The sequence below is a fragment of the Falco punctatus genome (assembly GCF_963210335.1).
Source record: "Falco punctatus genome assembly, chromosome: 7".
Taxonomy (NCBI): Eukaryota; Metazoa; Chordata; class Aves; order Falconiformes; family Falconidae; genus Falco; species Falco punctatus.
Genome location: NC_137587.1, coordinates 20100716 through 20126308, shown reverse-complemented (window position 1 = coordinate 20126308; position 25593 = coordinate 20100716). Strand labels below are relative to the sequence as shown.

General features: G+C 41.4%; 1 protein-coding gene across 1 annotated transcript in view; it reads left to right on the top strand.

The window, feature by feature from the left end:
- Window positions 1–25593, top strand: part of PLEKHH1 (pleckstrin homology, MyTH4 and FERM domain containing H1) — a 53718-nt gene that overhangs the window by 19680 nt on the left and 8445 nt on the right. Inside the window, exons 7-23 of the mRNA XM_080396430.1 lie at window positions 1532–2541; window positions 6976–7054; window positions 7609–7697; window positions 8230–8380; window positions 9361–9500; window positions 10271–10381; window positions 11870–11956; window positions 12939–13100; window positions 14071–14151; window positions 15148–15327; window positions 15439–15547; window positions 16478–16590; window positions 17269–17445; window positions 18258–18355; window positions 20899–21076; window positions 21489–21644; window positions 24287–24387. Of these exons, the coding sequence (XP_080252556.1) occupies window positions 1532–2541; window positions 6976–7054; window positions 7609–7697; window positions 8230–8380; window positions 9361–9500; window positions 10271–10381; window positions 11870–11956; window positions 12939–13100; window positions 14071–14151; window positions 15148–15327; window positions 15439–15547; window positions 16478–16590; window positions 17269–17445; window positions 18258–18355; window positions 20899–21076; window positions 21489–21644; window positions 24287–24387 (3022 nt within the window). The remainder of the gene's footprint in view (window positions 1–1531; window positions 2542–6975; window positions 7055–7608; window positions 7698–8229; window positions 8381–9360; window positions 9501–10270; window positions 10382–11869; window positions 11957–12938; window positions 13101–14070; window positions 14152–15147; window positions 15328–15438; window positions 15548–16477; window positions 16591–17268; window positions 17446–18257; window positions 18356–20898; window positions 21077–21488; window positions 21645–24286; window positions 24388–25593) is intronic.

Genomic DNA, 25593 nt, shown 5'->3' with positions numbered 1-25593 from the left:
AACACGTTTTTGAAGAGGAAATTATCTCTTGACTGTTTTATTCCTGGGTGGTTGTTTTTTTTTGGTGGAGGTTTGTTGTTTGGTTGGTTTTTTTTTAATTAACTCAGTTTGGTCACAGTAAGATGAGCTAGTTTCCAGAACTCCACTGGGCATGCAGGCAGGGGGCATTTCTTTCCTGCAGAAGTCTTTCTGGCATTTCTGTCACTCCACAGCAAGGGAATAGGGCAAAATTCCTTCCAAATCCCACCATTTTTCTAGCAAAATGCTTTTATGACTTTTTTTTTTTTTCTCATCCCTTCTGGCTCTTTACAAAAAGAGAATGGCTGGTAAGCTGCGTTAATAATCTGGTATTAAGCGTTCCCTGGATCCCAACTCTCTGGGCAGTAAACAACTCTGCCCTCTCCTCTTAGCCCGCACTAGTTGTCCCTGTGCCAGGCTGAATTCAGAGGCCTCTGCAGAGAGACAAACCTCTTCTTGCTTGCCATGCTAATAGTAACAGCTTCCTCTGCTTCATCTCCTGTCACATCTAGGAAGCTACAGAAATACCAATAATATTTGAAATCAATGGCCTCTTTTCAGTCTACATTAATGATTTAGTTCTGGGGCAGGGGAAAATGTGTGCCAGGATTTGTGTGTATCAGCATTATGTGTTAGGAACAGCTTTGTTAGCATTAAGTTCCTTGTGACTCGAATGCCAAGGTCAGGCTCTCATGGTTGCTTTTTTCTCAGCTGTGTTTCCAAGGGTGGGTTTCATCCTCTCCGCAATGAACAGTGATTTATTCTGCTGTTTGTCCTTCCCTCTGTTGCTTTGTGTCTTCAGTTTGTTTCTATTTCCTTGTAAATCCCACTATTAGTTAAGCAGTGCCTGTAGAGTCTGATGTTCAGGCAGCATTTTCAGCAATAGCTGTGCAGTCACACTCACCCATATTTATGCAATTTCGAAAGCATCTTATGACTAGGTTCTTTTCAGTCAGGCAATGAATATAAATGCCAAGTTCAGTCAAAATCATAAAGTGAAGCAGCATCCTCTGCCACTCCAAATTCTCCTACGCTATTCAGCAGAACCTGTATAACTGAATTTTTAAATCTAGTAATTATGGAAAGGAAGAAAGTAAAAGAATTATAAAGTATAGGTACTAAATAGACAAAGAACAATGGAGGCAATCTAGGATCTGTCTTTTATGTCATCTTCTAGTATAGCAACTGAAAGTGCAGAGAGAAAAAAAAAAAAGGAAGTTATAAGTTACTTATGTGGTTTTACCACATAAAACCTTGATGCTGAAAGGCACTGCTTGGGTTGTATAGCACAAAAGGATAGCGAAAAGCTTTAGGGAAATTCTTGAAAAGAGAGTAATATTCCCAATTATAAATAGATATCATTTCTGTTATAGCTGAGCCCACCCATCTTTCCATTCTGTATAGTCCTAACCAGACCAGGGTGCTATTGAAATACAACTGACATGAGCAACTTTACAGTGGTTTAGATGACAAGGATCTGAATGCCCTAACCATATGTTCTCCTCTGTTGTAGATATCACCACTATTCCTCCCTTTGAATCTCTTTGGAGCTGTAATCCTCTGAAGCCCAGAGCATCACAAGCGTCTTTTGCTGAGAAGATAGACCAGAAATCTGTGCTTCTTGCACCTGGTTTCAGACAGGTGTGTCAGACAGGACCTACCAAACGTGTCCTCTCTACAGCAAACATAGTCCTTGCCAATGGCACCTTTACTGAGGGTGGAGAGGATAAATCTCTGCTTTCCAAGAGCACACTGAAGCTTATGTCTGACCCACCGAGCTGGAATCTCTCCGCAGAGAAAGACTTATTCCCAGCTGTAAGTTCTGAACACAGGTTAGGGTGTTCTGATTCCACATCATTGGACCCTCCAGCTGAGGCCACAAGAATCCTTGAGGCTTTGACTTTCCAGTCATCTTTGGAAGGAAACTGTAGCACTGTGAGCACCTTGCGACAAGTGGCTTTGGACAGCACCCGATTCTCTGACCCTAGTGCAAGGTTCAACTCCCACCGCCGGATGGACTCCTCCTCTTCAGGAGAAATAATGAGCATGCTTGAAGGATGTCTCCAAACTTCTGAGCCACCTCTGGTTGTGTCAACATCAGCTGTTACAGCACATTCCTTTTGTCCAGGGAAGGAACGTGGCCTTGGTAGTAGTATGACCTTTCCAAAAATACGAACTCCCAATACACCAAGAGACAGTATCCAACTAGCCAAGAGACATTACAGCCAACCACAGCCAGGGACTAATTCTTTACATCGTGTAATGAGCTTAGAGGCTAGTACGTTCCAGCCCATAACAGACTCTCCAGCCTGCCATGGGCCAGTGAAGGAGACAGACATTGATGATGATGGGGTACTGGAGAAGATGGAGACAGAACGTGGCCCGCTGAGGGAAGAAGCTGGAGCATCTGAGGAAATGAACCACTTATCTGCAGGGCAAAGAGAAGCTGTGAGTTCTGAGGCTGGTGTACTTGACCCAGGTGGTAAACCTCCCACACCACCGCTGCACAGATTCCCATCATGGGTAAGAAATGCAAGGATGACAGTCTGAGAAGTACTGCTTATCTTTGAGTAGCACCTAGCAGTTAGGCTACAACAGCTCTTGCTCTCAAGCAGTTGCTTCCTGTGGACATCAGTCACATTTCTGAACCACCTCATTTGACAGTTCCAGATCATGAGGCGTGCTGGTTCGACTGACAATTTTTTGCTTCATAAGGAAAAAAGAATCATGGAAGCAAATAGTATTCCAGAAACATAGGAATAAAAGTGAAAGTCAAGAGGTGCTGCATTGTGGCTTACCTTTATGGGTCATCAAAAGTTAATCCTTAGTTGTCTTGCCATGTGTTTAAGATGGAAAAGTGAGTCATAAATGCAAGTGAATGGATCAGACCAGGTAGCTTCAGAGTCAGAAAAAGCTGTGAATACTAGAATAGATATTTGTATTAGATCTCTGCATTGCTATCTCATGGTATACTTCTGCTATGAGGAAAATTTTATGAAAACCATTGGTAAAATCAGTATGTCCTATTGTTTTTACTCCATGTGAGAGAAGTTTTGTTATTATCACTTTCAGTTACTTGTTAGTTCAGGTGGTTGGATTGTTTGCTAATCATAGAATCATGAATTGTTTATGCGGGAAAGGACCTTTAAGATCATTGAGTCCAACCTTTAGCCTAACACTGCCAAGTCCACCACTAAACCATGTCCCTGAGTGCCACGTGTATGTGTCTTTAAAATGCCTCCAGGGGTGGTGACTCAACCGCTCCCCTGGGCAGCCTGTTCCAATGCTTGACAAACCCTTTCAGTGAAGAAATTTTTTCTAATATCCAGTCTAAACTTCCCCTGGCACAACTTGAGGCCATTTCCTCTTGTCCTGTCACTTCTTCCTTGGGAGAAGAGACTGACAGTACTCCCCTCTCTACAGCCTCCCTTCAGGTAGTTATAGAGAACAATAATGTCTCCCCCCTTGAGTCTTCTCTTCTCCCCAGTTCCCTCAGCAGCTCCTCACAAGACTTGTGCTTCAGGCCCTTTACCAGCTTTGCCCTTCTTTGGACACACTCCAGCACTTCAATGTCTTTCTTGCAGAGGGGGCCCCAAAGCGGAACACAGTATTCAAGGCACAGCCCCACCAGTGCCCAGTACAGGGGGACGATCACTCCCTTGTCCTGCTGGCCACAGTATTTCTGATACAAGCCAGGATGCTCTTGGCCACCTGGGCACGCTGCTGGCCCATGTTCATCCAGCTGTCAGCCAGCACTCCCAGGCCCTTTTCCCCCAGGCACTTTCCAGCCGCTCTGGCCCCAGCCCGTAGCGCTGTGTGGGGCTGCTGTGACCCACGTGCAGGACCCGGCACTGAGCCTTGTTGAACCTGGTACAACCGGCCTCGGCCCACGGGTCCAGCCTGTCCGGATGCCCCTGCAGAGCCTGCCTGCCCTCCAGCAGGTCAACACTCCCCCCAGCTCGGTGTCGCCTGCAAACTGGCTGAGGGTGCACTCGATCCCCTCGTCCAGATCGTCGATAAAGATACTAAGCAGAGCTGGCCCCAGCACTGAGCCCTGGGAACACCACTTGTGACCGGGCACCAGCTGGGTGTAACTCCATCCACCACCACTCCCTGGGCCCGGCCGTCCAGCAGCTTTTTACCCAGCGCAGAGTGCACCCGCCCAAGCCGTGAGCAGCCAGCTTCTCCAGGAGGAAGCTGTGGGAGATGGTGCCAAAGGCTTTGCTAAAGTCCAGGTAGACAACACCCACAGCCTTTCCTTCACCCACTAGGCAAGTCATCTTGTAGAAGGAGATCAGGTTCATCAAGCAGGACCTGCTTTTCCTAAACCCGCGCTGACTGGGCCTGACCCCCTGGTTGTCCTGCATGTGCTGTGTGATGGCACTCAGGCTGATCTGCTCCATAACCTTCCCTGGCACGAAGGTCAGGCTGACAGGCCTGTAGTTCCCTAGATCCTCCTGGCTGTTCTTGTAGATGGGCATCACATTTGCTTAGTTCCACTCGACTGGGACCTCCCTGGTTAGCCAGGACTGCTGATAAATGATGGAGAGTGGCTCAGTGAGCACTTCTGCCAGCTCCCATTACCCCTGGGGAGATGCCATCCAGCCCTATAGACTTGTGTGTATCTAAGTAGCATAGCAGGTTGCTGCCCTTTTCCCCCTGGATTATGGGGGCTTCATTCTGCTCCCTGCCCCTGTCTTCCAGCTCAGGGGGCTGGGTGTCTGGAGAACAACTGGTCTTACTATTAAGACTGAGGCAAAGAGGTATTAAGTACCTCAGCCTTTTCCTCATGCTTTGTCACTGTTTCCTCATGCGTCCAATAAAGGAGAGAGATTCTTCTTGGCCCTCCTTTTGTTGCTAATGTATTTATAGAAACAATTTTTATGGCAGTAGCCGGATTAAATTCTAGCTGGGCTTTTGCCCTTCTAATTTTCTCCTTGTATAACCTCATACCATCCTTGTAGTCCTCCTGAGTTGCTCTGCCCCTTCTTCTAAAGCCCATAAGCTGTCCTTTTTCCCCCTGAGTTCTAGCCAAAGCTCTCTGTTCAGCCAGACCGGTGGTCTTCCCTGTTGGCTCATCTTTCAGCACATGGGGACAGCCTAGTCCTGTGCCTTTAAGATTTCCATCATGAGGAATGTCCAGCCTTCCTAGACTCCTTGGCCCTTCAGGACTGCCTCACAAGTCTCCTAAATAGGCAAAATCTGTGGAAATCAATGTAGTATCAAAGGAGATAATTCCATCGTTTGCCTATGCCTTTAAAAAAGAAAATTGAAAACAAGTGGTTTTTTGAAGGTGCAAAGGCAAGCACTCATTGTTAGTCTTCATTTTTAGTTGTGTTTTTTTTTATGAAAACATTATTTGTGATCTTTAGTTATGCCCTTTATGATACCAGTTTAAACCCCAGTACAATCACAGCTTTTTTTCCAAAGGAATCTCTTAATTCGGTCCATAACATGGAACTGTGCTGGGGATGAAGCTGATTTACAGTGTAGTAAAAGAAACTGCAGTTTTCAAGATGTCTGTTTTATTTTCTGCAGAAGTCAAAAAGATGTCATGAACAGTGTACTCACTTGGAACAAGGGAAATACATCTCAGAGATTGGTTACTACTCCTTTCTCTGATCTAGAGTTCCCATGTAAGGTTCTTCTAATCCCTTAAGCTAAATTTTTCACATGTGATCATCAGCTACACATGCCTTCTGAATGTCTATCTTGAGTTTGGCAAGTAAATTTGATTAGACAAGCACTGAGCACTTCTTTGCTGCAATTGTATTCAGTTGATTTCATTACAAGCAATGTTATATGATGCTAAATCTTCAAGAAGTCAGGTCTTGGACCTCTTGAAATGGGTACTCCAAAGATACTGGATACTTCAAAGAACTATGTCCGAGTTCCTCTTCTGGAAAACAGTGATAGCACCTATCAGTGTCCCTCCCAGGGTTTTTGTAAATTTTTTTATTAATATTTATGAAGCATTGCAGTATTATAGTCAAGAACGTCACTTGAAAAAATCCTATATCTTGTTTTCAGACCAGGACCAAGAAGTGTATCCAAGTAGGGCACATTTAAGTATATCAAACCACTAAAACATTAATAGAATATTAAATAGCAGCTTAATCAGTAAGAAATGTCCATTATGTGCCCTGAATAGGAAGTGTCTGGGGGGAAAAAATGCACCTAGTATTTCATTAGAGACCAAATCACAAGGCAGAAAATACAGAAAATACTAATTCTGTCTTTTTTTTTTTTTTTTTTTTGGGGGGGGGTACTTTGTAGTCTTAGGTGCTTTCATTTATATATATGTCTTTTATCTGATAGTGGTTGGTTGTATGTTTTAAGGAGCAGCAAGAGGAGTCCTAGCTTTGATATTTGTCCGTTTTAGACTGGTTGATGTAACTAACATTGCATTTAGTTACAGGTTTGGGTTCATCCCTTACATTTTTTTATCAATTTGTGAAGCACTTGGAGAACTGAAAGCTCCATGTGTTGTTACAACTGAGACTTAGGCTTATTGAGATCATTCCAGGCATTTCTTTCATTCCCTTATCAGAGAATGTAAATCCTTTGCAGGTGGTGACTCAATAAATTGTCCTGGTTTAGGGCTCTTCTTGATTCATTTTAATGCATTGCTCATAAAGTGGAAACAACAGCTTTTTCCAAGCATGATATAATAATTTGTTGATAATTGCATGTAGGTGTTTCAGTCTGTAGAGATTATTTCTGTAGCATTTATAAGCTAAGTCTTTTGTGATTTAGGGAGTCACACACAGATGCGCATTTCCACTAATGGTTCAACTAATGCAACATCTGGTGAACAGAGCAATTTCTTAGAGGGCAGAGGGCCCTCCTTCCTGCCTAAAGGTGTGATTGTATATGTGGTTCTGCAACACAAGCATTTATTTTTGCAGGAATCATGTTTTTGCCTGACTGTTGCTGTTCATGGTATTATTGTTTCAGGAGAGTCGAATCTATGCTGTGGCCAAGTCTGGCATGCGGTTGTCTGAAGTGGCCACGATGAATGATGCTTCCAGCTGCTGTAAGTTCTAGACAAGGTCCACCCTTAGAGAGAGTTTACAGTGACAGTAGATAGCCACAATAAAGAAAGGAGGGGAGAAGGATACATCTGATCTCAGGGGTGGTTGGTACTGGGCTGTTTGAGCCCCTCCACTCAGTAATGTTTTCAGGGACTCTATTGTCTCCTTCACCACTTTTGCCGATACTGTTCTGCCTCTGCATGCCTGTGGCCTGCTTTTAGTCTTGTGATTAACCATCACCTTCCCCTTTTACGGCTTTTACCTGTTTGGATGTGGCACACTGGATTGCAATTGTACCATGGGGAGCACAGGGTGGGTAAGATGTCTTACAGGCTAAATGGAAGGAGCATTGCAGCTGTCTCTGGGATTTGTATGTAGTTAATAACACATTCCCTGGCCTTTCTGAGGCCAGACTGTCCCGGAAAGCAGTCCTCCATTATTTGATGTTCTAAGAGGCTATGTAAGTTCTTACACACATAGCTGTACCTAGGTTGAAACCTCCTCCTTTTCACCAGTTTGTATTATTTGTTCTCTTGCTTTCTCTAAATTTTTGCAGTTTCCAATTTCTCATGTTCAACTTCTGGGCCATTTACCTGTCTAATCTACAGAAATACGACAGTGCCGGTCTACACTACGCTGAAGGGGGTAAGGAGTTACCTCACTTTCCTGTTATGAAAAGTATGGCCCAGGGCTGCTAGTAATTTGAGAGAAAATGGGATGAAGCTGTGCAGTGAAGGAAAGAAAATTAGAAAATGCCAGAAAGTACTGGACACCGAAAGAATGCAGGAGTAGCAGGTGGTAAATGTATTTAGGAATACAGAACATTGCAGCAAGTTTTGGTCCAGGAAGCTGCAGTGTGCACTGTGAGGCTGTGGAAACCTGGCGGTGATAGTGGGTGTAGCCAAGCGAATGAAATGAAAGAGGGCTCTTGAGAGGTTATGGGGAAGCACAGGTTTGTGGAACAGTAGGAGGGATAACCAAAGGAGACCCAAACAGATCAGAGTCCAGCTTGGAAGTTCTCAGACTAGAAAGGGAGAAAATTAGGAGTCTGGGACAGTAGCAGGGAAGGCAGTGTGAAAATAAGAGCCTGCACTGATTGCTCTGTCGCCTTATCAAGCAGAGATTGTCCTGGGGAAACTCTTCCCTCACACACTGACCATACAGGTCTGTTTTCCAGAAAGCCACGCAGATCAGCAATGTCCCTTTCTTAGATGAGTCTTCAGGCTCTGATGATGACTGTGGCTCCCATGCCAGCTTCAGGACTTCTACTGCTGGATCTGAGAACAGGAAAGCCAGTGTGCCAGGCAGCCCTCGTGCAGTGAAGAGAGGTAAAGTAGAAGTATTGCTACTGAGCAGCACAAACTCTGCCCTTATGGTGAGGCAAGATGTCCTGAACAGTATCATCAGTCATAGGCAAATGTTCAGCCTTGGTGATGCTAATGAGTTCTCCCAGAATGTGTGCAAACATGACAGCCACTCAGTAGACACCTATCCTCTTTGATGGGTTTTTGCTGCTGGTAGATTTCCATCCAGGCAATTGCTAAACTAAGACTGTGAGAAGGATTGATCTCCCAAATTCATCACATATCCAGTGAAGCCATCCATACCTTTTCTGTGACTTCTTATAAGCAAACTAGTACTGACACATTAAAGATGTTTTTTGTCTCTGTCACTGGCTGATAATTTCTTGACTGGTAAACAGATCTTTCGCATCTTTGAGAGGCATCAGGTTCTGACTAGGGAAAATTTTTCTTGACTGCTGGGAAGGGTAAACTGGATCCTTGGGCAGAATTTTCATTACAATTGGTAGTCTTGAAATGGGATTCTATTTTGTTGTAGTCTTAAATTCTGTTGGGATGCATTGGCTGATGTGTCTGTGTATTGCCATGGACCAGTGGAAGATTCACAAAAAGCAAAGCCCCATTGCTGGTGAGGGAGCCTTTTCTTTAGTTTGAATGAGAGGGGCTTGAGGCTTTATAATGGATGTGTCCAAGCTGAAAAGAGCATGTCTGTGCTTTAGATAAGTCTGTTGATTATTTTTTAAAATATTTTTTAATCTCTGTTTATTCAGCAACAAATTTATATTCTGTCAGTATCCAAAACTCGCTCTCACTACTTGTCTTCCTAAGAAAAAAGGAAAGGTCTCGGAAGTTTGGTTAGTGGGGCTTGAGTTTTCAAAGTCTGATCTGATTTGTTCTTTTTGAACAAAAAAGCCTTAATGGTGAACTCAAAAACCTTTTCAGTGTGCAGTATTCAGTGCATGCTTTTGTATAGCCATGATTCTCATTCTCTTCTTTATTTTGAACAGGTGTATCTATGTCCTCACTGAGCTCTGAGAGTGACTATGCCATCCCTCCTGATGCCTACTCCTTGGATGGAGACTATTCAGAGCCAGAACATAAGCTACAGCGAACATCTTCCTATTCCACTGATGGTGGCATATGCACTGTAAGTTTTGCTACCTCACCATCATGAAGGGATGTAAACTGAGCCTTGGCCTTGTAAAAGAAGAAGCAGAACTATACAATATATTATCCCCTGCAACATGATGTTCTAACAGACTGAGCTGTTGGTCCAGCTGGTTTGTATCAAAAGACACTATCTGATGCATCAGAAGTAGGTGCAATTTTTATTACGTGGTTAGGTAGAAGTATAAGCATCAAGGGCTGTATTCTTTCCTGATGACCTCTACTGTTTTTCTGTAGTCATATTCTACTTTAGTGATGGCCTTACATTTTTGTGAGAAAACAAGTTTGGAAATTCAGAGGAAGAAATGAGAAAGGGTAGAATATTTTGGCCTAGAAAAAACCCCTCAAACACAGACAGCATTAGATTCTGTACTATTGAATATAAGAGATAAAGCAGAAAAGGAACAAGAATCTAATCATGGCTTACAGCCAGCTTTCACTTTTCTTTGGAAAATCCCTGCTATGGTAGAAAGACAAATAAGTTTTCAGTGCATCAAACAATCAGGGAAATGATCTTCAGATGCCTTCTTTACTAAAACAACACAATGTGATGTTTGCAGCTACACATATAGTCTAGACTCTTTCCAAGTTGAGCAGAGAGCACTGACCTTGGATGGCTGCTACTCCCATCAGGCAGAGTAAAGCAGAAAATGATGGAGATGCAGCAGATGTGTGAGCTTGATTTCAGCACTCTTTGTTTTTTGAGAGGTGCAAGATAACCTCCTTTGCCCTTTACTCTGTGTCCTCCAGGAACCCATGGAGAAATCAGGTTACTTGCTGAAAATGGGCAGCCAGGTGAAGATGTGGAAGAGACGATGGTTTGTTCTGAGAAACAGACAAATCATGTACTACAAGTCTCCGGTGAGTCACTGGGATATATTTACTCCTATTTAAAGGCACAGGGGAAGACTGCAGAACTGGTTCCAGGCTGATAGCACTGGCAGAGAGGACAGTCATGGGCAAGCTTCCCCCAGAATGTCCTACCAAAGAGCTTTATGTCTGACCCACAGGTTCAACTGTGCGTCTCAGCTTAGGCAGGCAAGCTCCTTGTGGTGGCTTTTTCCAGGACATGAAAGGTTGTTCATGGGGACACAAGGTTAACCTTACACAGATGATGAAAAGCAGAAGGCATACCATGGTCCAGCTTTGATCGTGTTTAAGATGAAAATAAAGGAAAAATAAATTACAGTACCAGGAGGGCATAAATACATACTCATGAGTCAGTGTATGGGGCTCTGAGGAAAACTACAGGGGGGAAAAAAGCTGGATTCTTTCATATGGACATGGAAGTGTTAGCAAACTGGGGTAAAATTGAAAATCAGCTTTCATGCAAAATGCTGTCTTACAATAATAAATGAAACAATATTGAGAGAGCATTTTTGTGCATTCAGACTTTTCCAGATATTCTTATAAATCACAACTGTTTCAAGTGAAGTTACGTTATTTCAAAAATTCTAGCAGTATGCACTCAAAACTCCTATAAATCATAAAACACATCTATTGTTGGCCTTGATTATTCTGCTGTGCTCAGTGATATTGCAGAGAATTGTGTTTAGGGGTATTCACCTTCCATAATTTTTTCTTCTGGTCAGTAGCAATTTCCTCCATACCTGCATAATTACACAGTATTTCTGTGTATATACACATCTTTGCTTACAAGTCAGGAATATTGAGAAGATATATTTTCAACTTTTTTTTTCCCAGTGTTGTCATATTCTGACAAGACAAAAATACACCTTAGTGCACAGTGCATCTTTATTTCTGATACTAGGTTTATCCATCAGAATTCACAAGCAAATTATACATATGTATAGATACGTATATAAAATAATTTCATAAATATGCAGAATTTAGACTGTTGGTTGGAAGTGACTTCTGGAAGACCCTACCCCAGCTGATACATTGAAGCATTGAAGGGGAACTGTCATCGGCTGTAGATCAAACCACCCATGGCTTTGGCTAGCTGAATCTTGAAAATTTCCAAAGGTGGAAATTCAGCCACTGTCTTGGCGCCTGTTTGGTGTTGTGTCACCTTTCCAGTGAGAAAGAGTTTGGTTGGCTGTTTTGGGGTTTTGGGTTCTTTTTCCTAATGTCCAATCTGAACGGGGTAAGACAGTATTTGTTGCCATTACCCTTGTTACATAGTCTGCCACTACAGAGGAGACTTTTGCTTCATCATTGCAACAAGATCACAGTCTCATATTCAACCTGGCAACTTTCAGCTGTCCTTTGCAGCTCACGAATGCAGACTCCAACTGCACATGCATATTATGCTGTATTTAAGTACTCCTAAGGTTCATCTGAGGGTTTTTTTCCTACTGAAAAGGTTGTTTGCTTTTCTTTCCTCAGAGTGATGTTATCCGCAAACCACAAGGGCAGATGGAGCTGAATTCCTCATGTCAAATTGTCAGAGGTGAAGGGTCCCAAACATTCCAGGTAAGTGTTGTTTTTTCATCTTGACACACCTCGTGGCTGGGTAAGAGCGCACTTATTTCAGGCTGATGGTACGGTAAATCTCAATTAATATGAGCTGACCTGTGTTTCCTGGCACAAGCCAGGCAGTTAGTTCAATAAATAGTGGGGAAAGAGCTAAATGTTAACTCAAATACAGCTTCTGAAATGGAAAGAAATTCTCCTTTATTTTTGTCTTGGTTTACACCATAGCACTTTCCTTTTTTGCAGTTAGGACTGAGAGCTTGAAATCTGTAGGGAAAATTTATTCTTATAAAAGTTAAAACTAGGTAGCACCTAGGATCTCCTCTTTATGAAAGACTCATTTCACAAGAGCTCTAGCCTGACTTCACATGCCTGGGGATCTGAAGAAACATCTGAAGTGTTGGATTCCCATTAGAATTTGATTTACTAAGTATCACAAGTTAGCCCATTACTGGGTTCAGTTTTAAGTCATTATTATTAGAGGACTTAATTATAAAGGCAGCATTAAAGTTTCTGTCATACTCTGAAAGGCATATGGTCTGAAGTGTGAACTACCTTCTGCCCTTACAGAACTGAAGTTGCTAAAGCTTATTACTGTTAAATTCATAGCATCTTTTCTCTGAGAGTCATAAGCTATTGAAGGCAGAATGCAATACAAAGTGAAGGCAGCAAAAAACCCCCATTTATGTACTAACCTTTAAAATTAAAAATCGCAGGAGCAGAGACACAAAAAAGGATGAGAGAGGTGACAACACTGCAATATTCAACAGAAACAGCAAGAGAGCTTGTGAGAATTTGATTCATCTGAGTTTCAGTTCTTTCACTTGGGCTTTAAGGGCTAGCACCTTTTTTCTTACCCCGCCAAAATTCCTCCTGAACCACCAAAAAAAAAAAATATCTCTATGGGATAATGAAACTCAGCAGCTGAAGAAAAGGTTTGTAGGTGTGTAGATTTATACTTCTTCACTCCTTTTCCTTCCAGCTCGTGACAGAAAAGAGAACCTACTTCCTAACAGCAGACTCCCCCAACATCCTGGAGGAATGGATTCATGTCCTACAGAGTCTTCTGAGAGTGCAAGTGACCAGTCCTGTTGATGTTCCTCATAGTGATGCTAAACCTACTGTGAAAGGTTGGCTCACCAAGGTAAAATACTGTTTCTTACTTCATTCAGTTTAGCTTAGTATTGACAGTGTACCAGCTTATTGGTTTGCAAAGTAAATGTCAGCAAGAAATTAGTATTTTGATACTTCCTAGAAGAGTGGGGAAAGAAAGAAAAGCGGCAGTAGATTTCTGTGTTTCAGAGACAGGAACATTTGTATAAAGGATAAGGAATGGGACATACAAGGCTACTGAGAGATACTTTGTCACTTAGTAAGTAATAACAAATATCTAGATTCTGTATGCTTTTCTTCAACAGAATTCACAGTATGTCATAGTAAAAAAAATAACCATCAGGAAATGCTGTTAAATGTCACATTTAATTGATCTTAACTTGGTGATATAGAAGAGTTTCAAATAAATGGCTTGTATGGTTCTAGGTTAGCATTTATTTCCATCATAACAGACTGCATGCACATCAATACAAAGTACAGTGGCTGAAAATTCTTATGCTTTATGCCTTTCCCACAGATTAGTTTTGCATAGCAAATTACTATGAAGTTTTTAATATAATTCTGGTCAGCATCTAAAGATGGCTAAAGACAGCCTGCATCTGAAGCTTGTTCATCTGCAATAGGAAGCAGCTGCCTAAACTACATGTTGACTGGTCTTTTCCTGCTGAGATTAGGTGATTTGGTTTTGTACTCTTAAAAAGGTTATTCTTAATATTGTATTTCAGGATACAGAAATGACGAGTTGTTGTCAATAAGTAAAATATTTCACAAAACCTTAGACCCATTCCCATAAGCACCTATGTCCATCTACTTCGGTGGGAGGTACTTACTTGCTTTTGGAAGTGGTGCCCTGTATGTTTTGAGAGAAGCTCATATTAGTGTAGAACAAATAATATAGGCAAGGTTTTAAGGGATAGTTGAATTGAAAGTTGGAGTCCTAGAAAATCATTCCAGCAACACTGCTGATGTTAACAATACATATTTCTTTGTCATCCTTACAGGTTAAGCATGGTCACTCTAAGCTGGTCTGGTGTGCACTGATTGGAAAAACTTTCTACTACTATAGAAATCATGAAGATAAGGTAAATCCTTTTCCCCTTTTGCTCCTGAATCCTCCTATCCCATTTCTTCTGAAGCTTTTTTGCCTTTTACTGTTTCTGTGTCTCATGCTTCAAGCTTTTCCTTGGTTGTACTTCTCCTCTTCGAACAGCATCTGCTCCACAAAAAGAATCAATATTTTCTCTGATTTTTTTTAAAAAGCTAAAATGACAAAAGACTTTAAAAGGCAATGACTCTTCTTTCTCAGATCACTGTATATCTTGTTTCTCCTTCTGTCTTGTGAGGCCTTAAGGGCAGACTCTTACACAGTAGCTGATACATTCTGCGTACCATCCTGAAAATAAGTAGCAATGACAACATGGGAAGAGGGAGGTCAATTAATCAGTGTAATGTGCTACCATTTCTGGAAGCTTGGCCCAATAGTCCATTACTTTGCTTTGATGATGTCAAACCCCAAGTTTTAGAATGTCAGGGACTACTATGACTCGTACTTGGGATTGATCTCCAGAGTTAGCACAGGAGATAGCCTCTGTTTGTCTGCATCTACCTATTTATGCAATTTTGAAAGTACTTATTTTCCAGTAGCAAGCAGAGAGTCTGACCAGGATTGGAAAGCAGTGGCTCAAGATACTGAGCAACCGACCATCAGAAAACACATCCTATCTTGCAGAACCGATGATGTAAACACAACTGACAAGTGTAATGGGAAGAAAAGAGTACCTTATGGGAAAGACCATCTTTTTATTTGCATATTCTCATTCTGACCTGTAGATGCTCTCCCAGGAAAAATAATTTTTTTCCTTACAGTAACACAGTTTGTAAGTACTTTAGTTCATGGAAGAGAAGAGATTCTATAGACATGTAAGATTATAGAATTACATTAGTTAAACACTGAATAGTTCATTCCTTACATTTTACAGAACTCTTTAAAATTTTGACCTCAGTTTTCTTTCCAGGTGTTCCCTATCCATAGTGGGAGATTAGCTACACTTATCTAACTTGCTTCCCCTTCTTATAAGTGTCCCCTAGGGCATCTACCTATGCGTGAGTCCAAAGTGGAAGAGGTAGACCGCTCCTGTGACTCTGATGAAGATTATGAAGCCGCTGGTGGAGGACTTCTCTCATCCCACTGTACACTGGTGATTCACCCACAGGACCAGAGTCCCACATACTTACTGATTCGCACCAAACAAGAGAAGGTATAAACCACAATCTTTTTGGTATCAGCGATCAAACGGTGCATACAGACTAAACCTGTTTGCAGTAAACAAGGTCTGAATTGACCCATACCGTTGTCCCCTTATGCCTAGAATACCTGGCTGTACCATCTGACTGTAGCAGCTGGTAGCAGTAATGCCACAGTGGGCACATCATATGAACAACTCATTGGAAAACTATTGGATGCAGAGGGAGACCCCGGTAAGTAGAAACCACAAACTCTTTTCTATGGTAGCGAAGTATAAGAAAGGGCGTTTTCAATTCCCAGTTTTAATCCAGCCAAAGATGAGGAAAGAGGATTCTCAGTAGAATAGTGTATGATACAGCGTCCTGCTCCCCTAGTTCCACAGTAACATCTTCAGAGAGGATACAGGCATTGTAGTGAAACTAGACAGGTCCATCACATTGTCACATCATTTATCAAAGCATCTGAAATGTCTGTAACATCAATTAAAATTAAAAAAAGAACTGGGGCTTTAATTTTTCCTGTTACTGTTGGTCCTGATTTTCCTTTTCTGGGAATCTTGGCCATATAAACGCATGTTCTCTTCTAAATACTCACTTGCCTTCACATCTGTTCCTCTGCACATATAAACCCTCACACATACATTCATGCTCATCTGTTCTTCTTTATCTTTGATACTTGGTGTTCATGTACGTTTATGCACCATGTTCTCCAATGTGTATTATCATATGCATTCATACTTAATACTCTTTTCCTGCACACTCACATATTCCTAGACCTATATGTGAACCTTGCTTACTGTTGAGTAGCAAATTGCACTAACAAAGATACCCCATTGCAGGCAGCTGCCCTGGCAGAATTTGTGTCTCTTGTTTGAACACACAGATGAGTGGTTTCTCACCAGAATACAGCTGATGTGAAGCTCTAACACAGCAGGATTGAGTATGGCAATACTTCTTTCTGCTGATGGCTAATGCTGCTGGTGACTCCTTGTTCATGGCAGGCTTTGCTGCAATCGATGAAGTGGCAGCAAAGATAAACGTGGCCAAATGCAGTGCTGCTTCCTTGGGTGTTTTGCCATTTCAGCAAGGCTCCTTTTCAACATGGACACTGTTATCTTTCTTCTGTTTCTGACACTGCATGTTTTTGCCCATCTGCTACCTCAGATTCTCCTCTGTGGAAGCATCCTATGTTGTGCTACAGTAAAGATGGGTTGCACACATCCCTCACCACTCTGCCATCAGAGGCTCTGCAGACTGAAGCTCTGAAACTTTTTAAGGTATTTAAAGGGACATTGCGTGGTTTTCAGTTATTTTACTGTTTTGTTGGGGCAAGAACATTGTTTGGTCATTTACTGTCACCATTGGTTGCTTTAGACAGGCCTGCTGGGTCATTTAATTACAATAGGACAGTTGGATATTAGGTGTCATTCATTCTCTGGAAGTTTTAACTTTTACTTGTAGGGAGTCTGGGTTTAGGAACAATGTCCCCCACAGACTTTATGCTTCAGATTTAGCCTCATCTTCCTCTTTCCTCTCTGATAGTTGGATTGAAGGAAACAAACAATTTATTGGAAAACTCAGTTGTGTCGTTAAGACTAATGGTGAAGCCATTGGAGATTTGATTTTTGCACTCTACAAGTGTAAGATCAGCGGTAAGACTGGACAGTCTTAGCAAGATAAAGCACAGGCATGGAAAGCGGGAAGCACATTTCCCCCTCAGTTCTCTTGCTGACTTGTAAGCTACCCAGGCTGGGGGAGGTTGAGTGAATTTTCTAGTTGCCATAACTAAAGAGGGAGGGATAGGAATTAAGTGTTTATTTTCCTCCCTGCTCTCAAGGTTATTTAGAATAAATCATTTACTGTTTGTAACACATCTGGGGAACCTGGCCTGGAAGGTAGGTACCAGAGAAGAGTTACTGTATTCGTGGCATTTACTATCTTCTGCTCTTTTACAGTCCTGTCAGCTGTTCATCAATGTCCCTGTGGAGGCCCCCTCTATTGATTACCATGTGTCACTTGCCCAGACAGCGCTGCAGGTCTGCTTGACGCATACTGAGCTGCAGAATGAAATTTACTGTCAGCTTGTTAAACAGACCAGCTGTCGACAACCTCAGAACCACTCAGTCATTCAGGTCGGTTCTCTTTTGTCACTTCCACTCTGCAAATAGTTTTTATTTCATTCCATGTTTTTAATAATTAGCAAATTGCAAAAAATGGAACTGGTTCTCATGAAATTGTGCAGATGCTAAAGGTGTGCTGAAGGGAAGAGAATCTCAGCACTGATGTGCAAAGAAAAACACTGAGAATGTAACTACTTGCAAAATAAATTTTAGTTTTAATTTAACCATTTACCAGTTGCAAATGATCTATTCGACCATATTCAGAATCAAAATTCATAGCTCGTGTTGACTAGCTATAATTGTCACATGGTATTAATTTTGTTTTCCGTTTTAGTTCATCAACAGCATGCAAATCATGAATTTTGCTATTAAGAATGAAATCTGATTTTTGCACTATAATTATTAGGTAAATCAAATGAATAAGTTACAGCATGAATGTACATACTTGATTATAATATTCCCAGCTCAAATGATAAAATAAAATCTGGTTGAAGAATAATGGGTCTAATTTGAAACAAAATTCCCCAGTGTATTCTTTGTTATCATTTGCAGTTAGAAATAGCAAAAAAGTATTCATTTAGGACTTAATCATTCGCTCAGCTCTGGTTACACTAATCAAAATTTTCAAAAGTAGCTAATAATGTAGAACACCTCTTCTTAGAGTCCAGGTTGAGGTATTGGAGAGCAGTCTGTCCTCTGACCATCGCTTCCTTTGAAGTGTCTTGAAAGCACTAGTCACCATCCAACGTTTTGGTTGCAGTATTCTATGAAAGACAACAGGCAAGAAGTAGAGAACAAGAATGACATCAGTTTTATGTTCACAGTGCTGGCAACTCCTGGCTTTGTGTGCTCCTCTGTTCCTGCCTCAACATCACTTCCTCTGGTACATCAAACAGCACTTGCAGCGACATGCAGACCCCAGGTAAAGACTTGCAGCCTTACCATTTTCTTCGGCTAAGCTGGTTGCCTTTTGCATCCACTATGGATAAAGATGGAAACAATTTTGTAACTCACACCTGCAAAAATAAGTTGAGGGAGGGGACAGAAAGTTCCCAATGCTATCAAGCTGTACCCCTTCAGTCATTCACATTAATTTGTCATTTAAGCTAGTTCATAAAGCTGAGTGACCTATACCAGCAAAAGAACTTTTTGCAGATATAACTGGAGCTACACAGGGAGTTTTATTGCTGATCCAGCTACTTTCTTTTATTGATAGAAAACCAGACCAAAATAATTATTCAGAAGGAATTACTAGAATTCTAGATGATCACATTCTGCTGTCAGATTAGCAGGTGTACTGACAGAACAAAAATGAGGCAGAGAACGTCTCAGGGAACCATAAAAAGTTAGGAAAAATGCACAAACCTGAAATCTATGCTAGTACTCTTGTTGTTGTTGTTGTTGTTACTTCTTCAAAGTGTAACACTTTCCCCTATAAGAAAACAGTGCAAGGTCTACTGTAACAGCAATAAACTGCTCTCCAGTGTTCATGCAGTGCTCTTTGTTTGTTTCCATGGTGATCTGGTCGTCAGCATATCTCACTGTGTCCTTGGTGGGAAGGTCACAGCTAGAAATGTCTAGTTGTCTCTTGCAACAATATACTGCTGCTAAGATATAGGTAAAAGAGTGGTTTAATTTCAAACAAATATTCATATTCAAATACTCAGCCTAAGTCTGTCTTGGAATTCACGCTAAAAGTGTCCTGACATTTAAAGAACATCTGTGTACTTCTCCTATCGAGTTATTTTTTTTATTTCCTTATATGCTGCCTCACATTTGATATTTCTTCTCAGAAGGAAAAATACAGGTATCAGGCACCCCTTGATGTTCAGGCACTCCCTCCATTGTCTAAGGCAGCATGTTAGGGATCTTCTGGCTGGTATTAGAAACCATCCCTTCAGACTTGTGCAGTACCAGCTCCCAAACTGGCCCGTTCAACTCAGTAGTGGAGCTGCTTTACTGTTAAGTACTATGGAATTTCATAAGGATGTGCTGGGCTCTGCGAAACTGATTTAATGCATCAGTTTTGAGCATTACTATGCTGATGGTCTGCCATGTTCTCAGGCCAAAAGTGCCTTTATCAACAAATAAACTTCAAGCAGAACCAAAGAGGAAATGTATTTATACAATCCAGCTATGAACAATTATAAAGGCTAGAAAAAAAACATACAGAAATTACAACAAACTGTGCTTATATTCATCTGTAGTTTAGATTAGATTGAGAACAGTTGCTAAACGGGACTTAGCTCCTTCTGCCAAGTTTGGGAATACTTCTGTCTCTTCAGGTGGAGCAGGTGCAGCTGTTTCTTGACCAGTTTAAATAGATAGGCTTTCCCTGTTTCATACAGCAAACAAGACACCAGAGTGTTTACACCACATAATGCCTATGGTCTAGATTTACACTAGATCTTCATTTTAGCTATTGTTTTTCATGATATATACTTTAAGCTCACCTTTCCAATCTCTGAGAGGAAGAAACGTGGAGCACAGCTCTAGGTTAGAAGACGCAGGACTCAGGAGCGTTTGGAAGCCAGACACAACAGTTTCTCATTGAATCAAGGTTCTCTGTATGAAAATTGTTCAAACACGTTACTGGGGAGGTACATAATGAGCGATACATTGCTACAGTGGAAAGCCAGAGCTCCTGACTTCCATGTTGCTTGCCAGGATTTAACTGGAGATTTAATCATGTACTGAGCTCCTGGAGGTATCTTGAATGGAATTAGTTTCCCCTGCAAAGTGCTTATAAATCCATAGAAATCCTTCAGTTTCAGAATTTATGCAGAATATGCATTCTTAACATTTTTGCAGAAGGTGTAATTGACTGTTCTTGCCTTGCTTTAGACACACATCCTTTTGGTGCTGTTCAATAGAGCATTCTCTTCAGTAAACTGATCACATTAATAACTATCCCTATACTGTACTGAACTGTCAACAAATCTGAGCCTGCTTTGAATCTCTGTTCAGTCTCTTGATTGGTAGATAGGGTTAATACATGGAAACTTATGGTTTCTATAACCATGTAAGTTGATAAACATATAACCCTGTAAGCAAGACTAATGCATTGCAACTTATTAATACTTACCAGGACTCGACATGATAGTAACTAAATTCTGCTGGCATGACAGTGAGTTTGAAGGTGAACTGGTCTTGGTTTAATGGATGCTATGATGGCAGCAGGGTACAGAAGAGGATATTCCTATGCTATGTCCAGTCCAGCTAGGAGCAGGGAATGCTCTTGTGCTTCCTAGAATCCGTTGTCTACCTTAATTTTACAGTTCCTTGGAGCTTAGGTTTGTGTTGTAGCTTTTCACTTGAGCTGTTGGGATGAATCGGGATATCTGCAGAGATGTATCTTTGCTTGAGCAAAAGCCTAAGGGAGGAATGCTTTGTCATGGCATGGGAAATGGAAGAGGACATGGCATTTGAAGCATATTTGTGATTTAGCTGCACTTCTTCACCTAGGAGTGAAATAGGCAAGTATGCCATCTACTGCCAGAGATCAGTAGACCGCACTGTGCAGACTGGCGAGCGGGAAGCCAAGCCCTCCCGGATGGAGATTGTGTCCATCCTGCTGAGAAATCCCTACCACCATTCACTCCCCTTCAGCATCCCAGTGCACTTCATGAATGGAACCTACCAGGTGAGCCACCACAGCTTCCTTTCTTCTGGGCACTAGAGGACTGCACTGTAACCTGCCTCCTTCATGTGAGTAGGAAGCACCATGGTGTTTAATACACGTCAGATACTGAGAGATACACTGTTTCTCCTCCTGGCCATTTTAGCCTTTTTTTCTGAGAAAAGGAAAGGAATCCAGCCCCAGCTCTATAGGTCTTAGGAATAAAAGGTAGCTGGGGAAAAGGGAGAGATGTCGTAAGTGACTCAGTAACTGAGAAAGAATGCAGTGTGAAGGGAGACAATATGCAGGTGCTGTCACTGGAGTTGGCAATCAATCCTGAGACATCAGACTAGGAAACCAGGCTGCACTAGTTATGATGCCCATCAATGTCATGTTTACTGAAAGTTATCCTCAACTAACTCCTCTTCCATTGCAGGTTGTGGGTTTTGATGGTTCCTCAACAGTTGATGAATTCATCCAGCGACTGAACCAGGAGACAGGAATGAGGAAGCCATCCCACATGGGATTTTCTCTGTTCACAGATGATCCCTCTGGCAGGAATTTGGAACACTGTCTGCAGGGTAACATGAAGGTATATTGTTTTTCCCTCTGCTACATTCAGCATACATCTTTAAAGAGCTGCTAAGTAGCTAATGATTTTTTCTTAATGCAGCAAGACCAAATACACTTGGGTATGGTCTAACAAGGTTATTATTCAGAGATCAGATATTAATTCTTGCACTTGGGTCACAACAACCTCACACAATGCTACAGGCTTGGGGAAGAGCAGCTGGAAAGCTGCCCAGTGGAAAAAGGACTTGGGGATATTGGTCCACAGCTGGCTGAACATGAGCCAGCAGTGTGCCCAGGTGGCCAAGAATGTCAACTGCATCCTGGCTTGTATCAGAAATACTGTGGCCAGCAGGACTAGGGGAGTGGTTGTACCCCTGTACTCGGCACTGGTGAGTCCACACCTCAAATCCTGTGTTGAGTTTTGGTCCCCTCACTGCAAGAAAGACATTGAGGTGCTGGAGCCTGTCCAAAGAAGGGCAACAAACCTGGTAAAGGGTCTAGAGAACAAGTCTAATGAGGAGCTGCTGAGGGAACTGGGGTTGTTTAGCCTGGAGAGGAGGAAACTGAGGAGAGAACTTATTGCCCTCTACAACTACCTGAAAGGAAGTTGTAGCGAGGGGAGTACTGTCAGTCTCTTCTCCCAGGTAACAGGACAAGAGGAAATGGGCTCAAGTTGAGCCAGGGGAGGTTTAGATTGGATATGAGGAAAAATTTCTTCACTGAAAGGGTTTGTCAAGCATTGGAACAGGCTGCCCAGGGGAGTGGCTGAGTTGCCATCCTTTGAAGCATTTAAAAGATGTGTCGGTGCGGCCCTCAGGGACATTTAGTGGTGGAATTGGCAGTGCTAGGTTAATGGTTGGACTCAATCTTAAAGGTCTTTTCCAATCTAAATGATTCTATAATTAACTCAGTCTAGTCTGAGATCCTAGTTAAGACAAAGCATGTTCCGTTTTAGTAGGTGATAAATTGGTCAATTTTTTAAAACTCTTTAACTTTAGCACATATTAAAGTTTAATTTGTCTTGACTACAAAATTAAAACATGACTGAGCTAGCTAGCATGATCAGGTATCACAACTAACATCAAATGTGACACTTCTAATTGAGACAAATTTATGTTAGGCTGTGAGTCTCTTGGCATGTCTGTGTAAATTACTACATAATCCAATAAATGGATCTCCTTGCTATCTCCAGATAACTCAGGCTTTCATTGTTGATGAGTGTACTTGGGAAAGAAAGCTCTACTGAGCATGCCTTCACTTTAAAAAAGAGAGGAGTGCCTCAGATCAAGGGAAAAAGAAAGCAGATAAAGTATTAACATCTGTGTCTTTCATATGGAGATTTTTACCCATGCTACAGCTGGATGACTGCCTTGAGTGAGCAGGCTAGCAGCTGTGAATGAGATACGTTGGATTTGGGTACAAATGTGGGAGAACTATTTGTCATACAACACTGATGGAGGAATAGTGGTACTGGGAACTTTGAAGATGCCCCGGTACCTGTAAGGAACATAAACATTCAGTTCTACACAGCATAAAATTTCACATTGGGCAATGAAGGGATAAGATACCAATAATTTAAAATTAGATTTTTTGAAGAGGAAACTACCACAGACAGTGCCAAATTTTATATTTTGCTTTCATGGCCTAATATAGATCAGATAATCTGGAGCTTTGCTAGTAATTGAACCACCATTTGGAGAGATGAGATATTAAACGAAGGAGACTGAGACAATCAAAGGTATCGCTTTTACTGGTTATTAACTGGTTATTATTTACTTGCCAAGGCAACCCCAATAGCTGCTTAAGGGAGGATTAGAATATCTGATTATGTATTTAATGTGGCTGCTTATGTTCACATTCCTTTTATTGAGATACTATCAGAAGAGAAGCAGAGGCCTTTATTAGACCACTGGTAAAAGGACTGGAACAACCAACAGGAGCTGAATGGATCAAGGAAATTAATCATGCTATTACTAAAAATATGTCTGAGTTACAAAGGTGGAATCTAGGATCAAATATACCCAAAGTTCAGACATTCACATCTAAGAGTTTGGTTTAGCCATGCATGTAGACAGCTGCTCTTCAGAAGATACGTTAGTGCTTTAATTTGGCTCAGGAGCGCACTTTTGAAGCAAACTTACCAATCATTCTTATTAACCATGCTTTGTTTCGCATTAAGGAGCAACCTTAGAGAGCACAAAATGGATCCTTTGTACATGAAATGTGAACTGGAAGGTGTGATCCAACACAGTAGTGGGCTTTCACGCCATTTGATAAGACTAAAGCTAGTCCAAAGGAAAAACCCTTTGAAACTCATGTAGCGTGGGCATAGAGTCTTAGGAACAGGTGTTGCACTGTGCAGATCTGCTCCTCCTGAGGTTTGCTACTTGCTACCATAGATGTAGCCACAGAGTTGCTACCAGACCAGAACACGTGTGCTCCCAGCTGATTAGAGCTGGAGTTTTCAGTTGGAACGCTTTGATTTTTACATACTGTGCAACAGAAAAAGGAATCATCACTTCTGGCTGTGTTTATGCTGATCCAGTCTGTTTCTTTATCTTCTGTGTTCTGCAATACTTTTTTCACTTATTTTCCCCTCAAGCCTTGACTATGCGTTTCACCTCAGTTTGTCTCTCCTCTCTCCGTGGTATTTTTTTAAAGATCTGTGATATCATTTCTAAATGGGAACAAGCCTTAAAAGAATTGCATCCTGGGAAATATGAAGGTGGCACAAGAATTGTGAAGTTAACCTATAAGAACAGGTACTGTGATTCGTTGGTTGGCCTCACTACTGCTGTTAATTAAATATTTCTATACTGCATATATCTCTGTAGATGTCCAGTAATTGATAGTAAAAAAATAGTACTGTTAGTGCCAAAACTAGCTAAGATTCATTAAAATCCTACATGAGATGTGTTGATTTTTGTGTGTGGTACATGTATAAAAGAGGGTATATGGCTTAGAGGTAAAACCCAAACCATTTTGCAATAGCAGAACAGATTTAAAATAAGTGAAGAACTAGCTGTAGCACAGTGAGACATACTTGGCACAATTTCATTTGCCTAGATCCTAAAACATAATTAAATAACATGGGTTAGGTGAGAGGAAAAGAGACCTGGGGGGAAAATCACCAGTAAAAACGAATAGGCTGAAACTTGCAATTAAGTGAAGTATCACAAAGATGAAAAAGATAGAAGAACAATGTTCTAAATCACATGAGCTGTAGAAGAGACATGTAGTAGCAGTGCCCAGACTTTATAAAGAAAGAAATGTTAAAAGTTAGATGACGAGAGATGGTAGAGAAGGAAAGCACAAGACAAAGATCTAAATCAAAAACTGGAATGTCATTTCATCACTTGTAATACAGACAGGAATTCTGAATTAGTGAATGAAGAGCTGTGTATGAGAACAAGGAACAGCTTTCTGCATGTGAAGTCTCTTTGCAGACAAAACAAAGGCCACCCCAAAAACAAAGAGACAGGGTTCTGCATTGAATGTATGAAGATTTTGTTGAGTGTAGTGGTGGAAACAAATTTCTGTCAGCTTTGTTAGTTGGTATAACAGAGGTGGAAGAAGTTACTGTTTTTGACCCAGAAGGCAGTGTTTTTGAAAGTGTCAGGAGTGAAACTTTGTGGTATTATTTTATTGGACTGGAATGTGCCTAGACTGGACAGCAAGGATGTTTTGATAAGGCCTTTCCAAGGTTGGGCTGTGCGAACATCAAGGACTCTGATAAGACGTGATAAGGTCGATATGGTCCTAATGGTGTTATTAATTTTACAGTGACATAAAAATAAACTGATCCACTGGAATTAATATCTTGTGTAGTATTGTGGAATATATCATCATAGATGCAGCTTTGAATTAATATATGAATTAGATGGTGTGGGCTGTAAATAGGCATACATGAGGAGTGGTTCTGGGAAGCGTTCCCCAAGCAGATATCTTTAACCCCCATTAGTCATCCT